This window comes from Myotis nattereri, assembly GCF_964212035.1.
Source record: "Myotis nattereri genome assembly, chromosome: 19".
NCBI classification, from domain to species: Eukaryota; Metazoa; Chordata; class Mammalia; order Chiroptera; family Vespertilionidae; genus Myotis; species Myotis nattereri.
Genome location: NC_138095.1, coordinates 14,639,210 through 14,650,134, shown reverse-complemented (window position 1 = coordinate 14,650,134; position 10,925 = coordinate 14,639,210). Strand labels below are relative to the sequence as shown.

General features: G+C 39.7%; 1 protein-coding gene across 1 annotated transcript in view; it reads right to left on the bottom strand.

Annotated features, from left to right (window-relative positions):
- Positions 1–334: 334 nt before the first annotated feature.
- CCDC15 (coiled-coil domain containing 15) overlaps positions 335–10,925 on the bottom strand; it is a 41,403-nt gene continuing 30,812 nt past the window's right edge. Inside the window, exons 11-13 of the mRNA XM_081113695.1 lie at positions 3,062–3,238; positions 2,643–2,791; positions 335–1,248 (exon numbers count right to left, since the gene is read on the bottom strand). Coding sequence (XP_080969821.1) covers positions 1,109–1,248; positions 2,643–2,791; positions 3,062–3,238 — 466 coding nt within the window. The 3' untranslated portion in view covers positions 335–1,108. The remainder of the gene's footprint in view (positions 1,249–2,642; positions 2,792–3,061; positions 3,239–10,925) is intronic.

Below are 10,925 nucleotides of genomic sequence, written 5' to 3'. Positions count from 1 at the left end.
AGAAAGTATGAAAGAGAAACTGCCAGTATGCTTTTAATTCACAATATTAAACCTTTTCGTATTTTATGTCAAAAAGCACTATAAAGAAATAACAAATCACCCTAGCTGGTTTGGCTCAATGGATAGAGCGTTGACCTGCGGACTGAAGGGTCCCAGGTTCAATTCCAGTCAAAGGCACATGTCTGGGTTGTGAGCTCAATCCCCAGTGTGGGGTGTGCCGACAGCAGCCCATCAATGATTCACTCTCATCATGATGTTTCTATCTCTCTCTCCCTGTCCCTTCCTCTCTGAAATCAATAAAATATATATTAACAAAAAGAAATAACAAATTAATACTAGCTATAGGAATTTTTATTTCATCTGTTCTGTAGGTATGCCATTCAGAAAATTTTTAAAAGATTGGGAACTGAGGCAGGATTTTACTCACTTTGACTTCAGACGCACTTTTGAAATGTCACACAATTATTTCACAAAGAAGATGCTCAAAAGACAGAGGGTTTATTTTCCCTTTTTTGGCAATGAAAATTATAAAATTAAAAAGGTTTATGACCAATTCACTGAATGGGGAAAGAGGTAATAAGTTAAAACACACACACACACCAAAAAACCCCCAAAGAAATTTTTAGAAAAAAAGTGCATCAAATTCAAATCCTTCTCATCTCTAATTGTTATATACAACTAGAAAAGCTAGCAGGAATCTAGATGACCACTGATGCGAAGAAACTCATTTCATCATCTTTCTTTTCTGCTTCTTCCAGACATTTCCAATTTTGTTAAAGCTCAAAGATACAGTTTTAGAAAGACAATAAACAAGGTAATCTCAAAGATTTCTCATGATCTCTTCAGATCAGAACAGAGCAAAGTAAGATAAACCTTACTGGTCTGACTGATCATTTTTAAAACAATAAACTCCACATGGTTCACAGCAAAGAGGCAAGTGTGGAAGTCAACTTCCATCGTGGTCCCAAGATGGAGACTGAAACAATGGTTCCAATATAACTGCAGAGACTGTTGTTACGTGGGACAGTCTTCCTTTCCAGATTATACACTTTAACAGTTTTTCCTGAACAATCTCTCAGAGAATTGATTTTAAGCGAAGGCTGAAATACTAACAGTTGATTTCAGATTCTGAATATACATTTTTCAAAGTCCGTCTGTAGGCAGAAGCAAAATTATGAATGGCAGCTCGAAGAATCAAGGTCCCTCTATCACAGGAATTGATGACTGAATATAGTGCCCGGATATAAGCTGCAAATAAAGGTTTGAACCGTGATGAATGAAGTCACATTTTAAACAACTCTCCCAACCTCTTTCCTATTACTACTGCTTCTCCACCCAATCTCATAGGTATTAACTTTACCTATTGAGTAAATATTTATTGAGTACTTACTACATGCCAAACTCACCGTGAGGATAGGAAAGAGAATGGAGAGGATGGACAAAAATAATTGCAGTGCAAAAATTCCAATCCAGAGACATACACGAAATGTCACCACATAATGAAGTTTGGAATGAATTAAAACTTCAGAAAAGATTTCCAGAAGTGGACATTTTAGATGGTCTGAAGGTTTAATAAGAGTAAAGGAAAGAAGGCATTCTAGGCAGGGAATCAACGTGTGAGTTTCAAAGGTATAACAAAAAATGTGACATGTATTGGTGTGTAACAATAGCAAATTTGATAAAGCTAGAGAGTCTTGCCTGGGGCCAGAGAGAAAATATACCAAATGTAAAAACCTAGAGATTTGAGAATAGGGGAATGGCATCATCAGATCTGTGGGGTTTTCATTTTTACTGATTTCAGAGAGGAAGGAAGAGGGAAAGAGAAATAGAAACATCAATGATGAGAGAGACTCACAGATAGGCTGCTTCCTGCACGCCCCACACTAGGGATCGAGCCCGCATCCCAGGCATGTGCAAGGAACAGGAATCAAACCCTGACCTCCTGGCTCCTAGGTTGATGCTCAACCACTGGAGCCACCCCAGCCAGGCATCGATCTGTGTTTTTTAAATATAACTCACAGAACTGATAAGAAACTCCTATCATACAAATGCACTAGGAATGTATATACTTGCAGTAGTTTCAGTGCGTGCATCAAGCCTACATAATCATCACAGTATGTAAACCAATATATTTAAGGATGGACAGGAAACAGAAACATTAGTGACAATAGAAAGGACTCCATTTTCTCCAGCTGGGATTCCTGATAAAGACAGAGTTTACACTGGTCCTCATTTTCCTCAGGGTTCCCTGGCAGAACTGGCAGTCTAATGTGGATACACATGGTCATAAATCTGCGTTAGATAACATTAAAGTCTTTAGATAACAGGGAATTCAACTAGACAGAGGCCTAACTTAATGGCCATAAAAGGTAAACTAACATTCTTCATTTACAGAAGAACCTGGAACCTACAGCAGAGTAAGCTGGAACCATTTCCCCAGCATAAATGGAGAAAGGATGATAACAGATCTCAAAGAGAAATAGAACTCACTATCACCAGTTTTTATTGCCTCGGAGTGGTTTTGTAAAGGGGTTGTAACAGCCTCTGATATATAGTAAGCACTCAATAAATGCTAAATTACTACAATCACTACTTTTTAAAAAAGTGCCACCAGGCCCTAACCGTTCCTTTAAGAAACTTACCTCTGTGGTTTTTATAGAAAATACAATTGTTGGCACAGGTATTAGGATGAGCATCCCAAAAGTCAGGACCACAGCCGCAGAGTGGAGGTAAAGTAATATTATACAGCCGCATTTTCTCTTGGATCTGGACCCTTAAAGCTTCTAGATACCTATAGAAACACAGTATGATCAGTGAACCACTAGAAAGAGAATGAGCATGAGTCCCCATTTTACTACCAGCTTTAACTGTGAAAACTATTCTGCACCTCTGTGCTCGACGCTTCCTCTTTGTATGAGAAATAGGAATATGTAGTGCTATTCCCAAGAGGTACTTGGTGAGGTTGTATGAAAAGACACAGGCAACTCTTGTAAGGAAAAGAACACTGACCTCCCAAAGTCTCTTCTAGACCCAGAATTCCATGCGAGGATTCTGAAAGTACCTTTGACATTCCCTTTCTCTTCGTTGCTGTTTTTCTCTGGCTTCTTTCGTTTCCTCGAGCTGTAGCTGCGCTAACATCTCACTCATCTTCTCCCCTGAATATGGCTCTTCATGAAAGTTCATTCTTAATATCCTCTGCTCTTCAGCATAACGTTGCTGCTCTTTCTTTCTCTTAATTCTGAGAATAAAATCATAACATGGTTAGGAATTTTATAAAATCGTTATTTAGAATTAGCTTCTAGGTCCAAATAACTCAGGAAATTCCCAGAATTAAGGGAGTCAGAAAATGAGTTTAACACCCTAAAACAGCTTCCAAAACTCCTGCTGGCTCATCTGAGCTTTCCCTACAGCTCATGTATATAAAGAGAGCCTCTCAGATGGAAATGAGAGGTTACTATCAAGAATCCTATATAATAAAGGGTTAATAGGCAAATTTTTCTCTCAACCAGGAGTTCAACTGGGAGTTGGACCAGGGGGCAGGGCTGGCAGGCCAGCCACCCACGGCCCCTCCCCTCGGCTGCCTGGTCCGATGGGCCCCGATTGGGGTGGGCCAGCCGTACCCCACCCGTGCATGAATTCGTGCACCAGGCCTCTGGTTTGTCTATAAGAATCCAAGTACAAGAGCTTTCTCAGATTAAAACTACAAGTAGACAGAACTTCTGTTTTGGGCAAAAATGGAGTAACAGGGTCCAGAAACCAGGCCTGCCCTGCCACCCTACACAACCAAATCTATAATAATAAAAGCGTAATAGGCTAATTAGACCGGATGTCCTTCTGGACGACCTTCCAGATGAAGCTGGGGCTGCGAGGGCCAAGGTGGTGGCGGGTGGGGGCTGAGGCGGCTGCCGTGGCAGGTGGGGGCTGAGGCAGAGAAGGTGGCCTCCATGGTGGCGGGGGCCGAGCCCCTTGCACCAATTTCGTGCATCAGACTTCTGGTACATAAATAAACAAACAAACCAAACAACCAGACAAAATACAAAAAACAATTGTTTTAAAAATTCTGGACATCAGACAACAAAAGACAATGATCCTTGACAGATGAGATGAGCCCTGTAACTGCCCAAGCTTACTGACTGCAAAGTTTCCAGGCAGCAGTACAGGGCAAAGCAGTTGAGGTAGAATGTAGTGGATTCCCTGAGCTGAGGAGATGAAGGTCAAAGTCCAGGGATACAAAGGCAACCAGAGTTCACAGGACAGAATAGCAGAGAAGAGAGAGCTGCTCAGAGAGAGGACTCAGAGATTTACAGAGGGGCTCCTTCTAACACCCAGCAGACTACTGTGCATGCATGCGAGGAAAGGACCTGAGGTGAGAGACAGCCATCTAAAGGGTATCAGGGAACAGTGCCTCGTGCTCACACAGAGCAGGGAACAGTGCCTGTTCCGCCAGTCACACTTAAAAACCTCATCATGCACAGGCACTGGGTGGTTTTCAGGAAGATCTATGTCAGTTGAGGGGAATAATAATTAGTCCTAGACCAGCCGTGGGCAAACTACGGCCCACGGGCCGGATCTGGCCCGTTTGAAATGAATAAAACTAAAAAAAAAAAAAAAAAAGACCGTACCTTTTTATGTAATGATGTTTACTTTGAATTTATATTAGTTCACACAAACACTCCATCCATGCTTTTGTTCCGGCCCTCCGGTCCAGTTTAAGAACCCATTGTGGCCCTCGAGTCAAAAAGTTTGCCCACCCCTGTCCTAGACCGAGTACTGCTCCAAACACACCTAACAAACTGTAAAAACAAAGCCCCAAAGTAACTTAACTGCATCTGAAAACAAAGCTCAGAAAAATTCATATGAATATAAAGATATCCAGCAACCAACAAAGTAAAATTCATAATGATGGACATCTAATCAAAGATTACCCGGCATGCAAAAAAGAAGGCAATCACAACTCATAATGAAGAGAATAATCAAGCAATCAAAACCAATGCAAAACTAAGTTATTAGAATTAGCACATAAGAACATTAAAACAGTTATTACATCTATATTCTATATATTCAAAAGTTAAGATATGAAAAAAATGAAATCAAACATCTCAATAAAACTACAACTTTTGAGATGAAAAATACACTGAAGCCTGGCCAGTGTGGCTCAACTGGTTGAGCGTCATCCCAGAAACCAGGTGGTCACCAGTTCGATTCCCAGTAAGGGCACGTACCCAGGTTGTGGGCTCAATCTCCAGGAGGGGGCATGCAGGAGGCAGCTGATCAATGTTTCTCTCTCTCTCCCTTTCTCTTTCTCTCTCTGAAATCAATAAAAACATTTTTTTTCTTAATGAAAAGACACGCCACAGACTGGGAGAAAATTTTTGCAAAGCGTATACTGGATAACGGACTTACATCCAAATTAATTAAAAGCTCTTAAAACTCAACAATAAGACGACAACTAACTTAAAAATTTGGATTTGAATAGAAATTTCAACAAAAAACAATATACAATTGAAAAGATGCTCAAGAACTTTAGTCATTCGGGAAATGCAAACTAAGCCATAATAAGATACCATTACACACCTATATTCAAAGAGCTAAAATAAAAAGGACTGACCATATGAAGTCTTGGTGAAGATGTAAGGAAACTTGAATTCTCTTACACTGCTGGTGGTAATATAAAATGGTATAACCACTTTGAAAAAGTTTGACAGTTTCTTTAAAAAAAATGAAATTTATACCTATCATATGATCAGACTTTCCACTCCCAGGTTATTTGCCTAAGAGAAAAGGTAACATATTGAAAGACTTGTACATGACTATTTATTTGTAAAGCAAAAAACTGGAAACAACTCAAATGTCCATCAACCCATGAATGAATAAACAAATTATGGTATCCATACAATGGAATACTATTCAATAGCAAAAGGGAATGAACTCTTTATACACACAATAAGGATGAATCTCAAAATAATAATGTGGAATAATTGGAGCTGGCCACAAGAACGTGTGTGTGTGTGTGTGTGTGTGTGTGTGTGTGTGTGTATGTACTGAAGGCCGGGTGCACGAAATTCGTGCATGGGTAAGGTCCCTAGGCCTGGCCAGTGATCAGGGCCGATCGGGGCCTTCCTGTCCTGGCTGCTGGCCGGGGCCTTCCTTCATTCTATGCCACCCCCTGGTGGTCTGCACATGTCATAGCGAGTCATCGAACTCCCAGTTTCCCCGTTGAACTCCTGAGGGGACACTTCGCATATTAGCCTTTTACACACACACACACACACACACACACACACACACACACACACTATGATTCTAGAAAATGCAAACTAATCTATAGTGACCTAAAGCAAACCAGTGGTGCAGGGAGGAGGGATCAGGGAGGGGCCGGAAAGAGGGGCTATCATGGGCATAAGGAAACTTTTGAGGATGAAGAATATTTTCACTATCTTGATTATGGTAGTGGTTTCATGTATATACATGTCAAAACATTTAAGTTTATACTTTAAATACGTGCAGTTTCTTCAATATCATTTATACTTATTTTTAAAATCACCTACAAGTAGAGAGGAAATGAGTAGCTCATTGATTCATAAGAAACCTAAGTAAAGAGCTTTTGTTACGAAATAGGACTAACTCAGGACTAGAACTTATAAACATATGCTGATAATTTTAGTTTCTAAAAATTACTTTAAAACAAATGAGTTACTATTTTCTGAACAGCAGTATGAAATCAATTCACACTCTTAATAAATCATTGACTACTGAAAATTTTGAGCTATCCATTAATAGCAGGCTAATTACTCCAGGGGAATTAAGGTGTTCCTTTTGGTAGATTAAGAAGTAAAGACATATAAGGCAGTGACTTAGGAATGTGAGAAAGGTGATGTAGGAGAAAGGTCAAAACAGGCACATGCTCATTCACAACTGACTTGAAAATATACATTGCCTTGCTCTCTAAAAGAGTACTAAAGTTAAAAGGTCACAGGGGCTCTTGGCTCGGGATCTACTTACATAGAGCTTTTATTCCAAAGAGAGCAGTAAAGAAAAGTATTTTGAGGAAATTCATATTTGCTTAGTTCAATAACTACTTACCTTGTGAAAAAGGCAAATAAAAAAATATTTTTCTGTAGATAATTAATGAAATTGAGGCTTTCATTGGTGAAATTTAAGTAGAACCAAGTGAATGCCAACAGGAAAGCTAAGTCACTTATAATTCCCTATACCAATTATTCCTTATACCACTAAACTAAGAGTTAAGGAAGCAGATCAGCATTGTTTTTCAAATACTGGCACCTTAGGTCTTAATAACAGGCAGTTACTATAAATGATGGAATCAGCCTCTCCCCTTCTCCCTGTCTTTATTTCCTGATGTCCTCACCCACTCCAATATGGCTTTAAGACCTATGAATTGTTCCACGAAACAGCTCTCTCTAAGGTCAATGGCATATAGGTCATTTAATCTATCTAGCACAGCAATTTTCAACCTTTTTCATCTTATGGCACACATAAACTAATTACTAAAATTCTGAGGCACATCAAGAAACATGTTTTTTGCCAATCTGACAAAAAAATAGGTATAATTTTGATTCATTCACACTGGATGGCTATTGTTCTATCGGCTGCTGTCAGTTACCATCCACTACCACCTGTAACTCATAAAGCTACAGTGCCATCATAGACTATTCCCCTGAGATTCAAACCTATTTAACCACCTGCCAATTTGACATTTTCACCGTAGTATTTCAATGGTATTTTTTTGGGAAAAGAATCCACAACTTTGGTCAGATTCTCAGGCTTAAGAACTATTGCCATGCAGTAGTTTCAAAAGGATCATAAAATAAAAAATGACAAAGATGCCCTGCTCAGTGGTCAGTGTTGGCCCACAGACCAAAGGGTCTCGGGTTTGATTCCAGGTCAAGAGCAGGTACCTGGGTTGCAGTTCAATCCCCAGACCCGGCCAGGGTGTGTGTAGGAGGCAACAATCGATATATCTCTCTCATGACAATGTTTCTCTTTCTCTCCCCGAGCCCCACCTCTCCGCCCTACCTTCCACTTCACTTGAAAATCAATGGAAAAATATCCTCGGGTGAGGACTAAAAAAGAAAAAAATGACAAAGATAAATAAAAAAAGTTGTTATAAATAACTATTTTATAAACAAGTTTTTAATCTTTTCTGATGTCTTTTAAGGCCTCTTGCATAAATATATCTTTTACTTATACACTAAACTAGGTCAGAAATCAACATGTCAATATATGCTTTTTTTCCAGAGCACTGACGTGAATATAATTATAGTAGTTTGCTGGGATGCTAAAGGTATTCTGAAACCATCGTCAGACTTCTAGTAAAAGCAATAAATTATAAATAAGGTAGGTCCCATAAGGCTGTCAGCTCATTTCTCAACAGGAACTTTGCAGGCCATAGGGACCAGCACAAAATATTCAAACAGATGAAAAGCAAGGACCTACAACCAAGATTATTCTACCTAGCAAGGCTCTTATTTAGAATCAAAGGAGACATGAAGAGCTTCCCAGGAAAGAAAAAGCTACAGAAGCTCATTGCCACCAAAACAGTACTACAAGAAATGTTAAATGGACTTCTTTAAGAAAAAGAAAAAAAAGAGGAACACCATTATAAAGAAAATGGCGACAGCCCTAGCCAGTTTGGCTCAGGGTTGCGGGCTCGATCTCCAGTAGCGAGCATGCAGGAGGCAGCTGATCAACGATTCTCTCTCATCATTGATGTTTCTAGCTCTCTTTTCCTCTTCCTTCCTCTCTGAAAACAATAAAAATATATTTTTTAAAAAAGAAAGAAAATGACAAAAAATACATACCTATTAATAATCACTTTACATGTGAATGGATTAAATACTCCAATCAAAAACATGGGGTAGCTGAATAGATAACAAAACAAGACCCATATATATGCTGTCTACAAGAAACCCACTTCAGATTGAAAGACAAACACAAACTGAAAATAAAGGTATGGAAAAAGATATTTCATGCAAATGGAAACAACAACAAAATCTGGGATAGCAATACTTATATCATACAAAACAGACTTTAAAACAAAGGCTGTAACAAAAGGCAATAAAGAACATTTTATACACAACAGCCAAAATATGGAAGCAACCTAAGTGTTCATCTACAGACAACTGAATAAAGACGTGGTACATATATACAATGGAATATTACTTGGCCATAAAGTAGAATGAAATCTTACCATTTGCAACAACATGAATAGACCTAGAGGGTATTATAAATGAAATAAGTCAGAGAAAAACAAATACCATATGATTTCACTTACATGTGGAGTCTAAATAATAGAAACAAACAAAACTGAAACAAACTCATATATACAGAGAACAAACTGGTGGTTGCCAGATGGGTGGGGGGCTGGAGGCAGGAAAGGGGAAGGCGAAGGGATTAAGAAGTGCAGATTGGCAGTTTCAAGATAGTCAAGAGAATGTAAAGTACAGAATAGGAAATATAGTCAACAATATTGTAATAGCTATGTATAGTGCCAGGTGGGTAAAGGACCTACCAGGGAAAATCACTTTGTAAGTTATATAAATGTCTAACCACTATGTAGTATACCTGAAATGAATATAATATTGAATGTCAACTATGATTTAAAAAATTGTTATTAAGCGACTAATATAATATTGCTATCCCTGTGTTTGCACAATGAAACAAATAGACATCAATATTTACTTTTTAAAGAGACTCCTAAAAATAAAATATCACAGGTAAACTACATTAAAAGTATCCTATATAATAAAAGCCTAATATGCTAAGTGTCCGGTCGTCCATTCAACCAATCAAAGCGTAATGTGCTAATGATATGCTAAGGCCACTCAACCCCTTGCTATGATGTGCACTGACCACCAGGGGGCAGACAGTCGACCAGTTGACCAGTCGCTATGACGTGCACTGACCAATAGGGGGCAGATGCTCCAACTGGTAGGTTAGCTTGCTGCTGGGGTCCAGTCAAATGGGACTGAGGGAGATGGGCCGGACATACCCTGGAGCCCCCCCCAAGGTCCCTCCCCGGCTGGTCAAACTGCTGCATCCCTCCCTGGCCCCGATTGTGCACCAGTGGGGTCCCTTGGCCTGGCCTGCGCCCTCTCGCAATCCAGGACCCCTTGGAGGATGTCAAAGAGGCAGTTTCAGCCTGATCCCGCTCAACACAGGAGCTGCTCCCTGGTAGTCAGTGCACTCCCACAGCCAGAAGCTGGGCTCACGGCTGGCAAGCGCAGTGGCAGTGGCAGGAGCCTCTCCCGCCTCTGTGGCAGTTGGACATGCCCCAAGGGCTCCCAGACTGTGAGAGGGTGCAGGCCAGGCTGAGGGACCCCGCCCCCAAGTACACGAATTTCATACACCAGGCCTCTAGTATTCTTATAATTTCAACAACTCAAAAACTCTTGTTACTCAGTCATATATGATAAGGCCATACTACTAATCTTTTACAAAGTTAAAAGGAATTCTGCTTCTAAGATTAAGAAACAGATTTATTTCAGGAGTTAAAGAGGTGCCCTGTTAGAAAAATAACTTCTCAAGGAAGTGGAAGAAATCTTTCTCTTTGACAGAACAGGATTAAGGTCTAATCTGGCATGGTCTAAATCTTTGCCTGCTAATCCTGTTTTTCTTTCAACCTTCCTGTCTACTGTTTCCTGATTCTGACAGCATTCTTTCTTAGTGATTTCTAAAATCATTACTAAAAATAACTGAATTATTTCCTACTAGACTCTCTACTTGGATTTCCTTTAAGCACGTCCAACCCAATATGCTCCAAACTAAATGTATACTCCCCACCTCTACCTACCTCCTTCCTGGCAAATCTGTTTTATAGCACCCCATTTACCTGGTAGCCTAAACCATAAACCTAAATTTATGCTTGAATTCTCTGACAAAATCTTATCAATTCTCTCTCATAC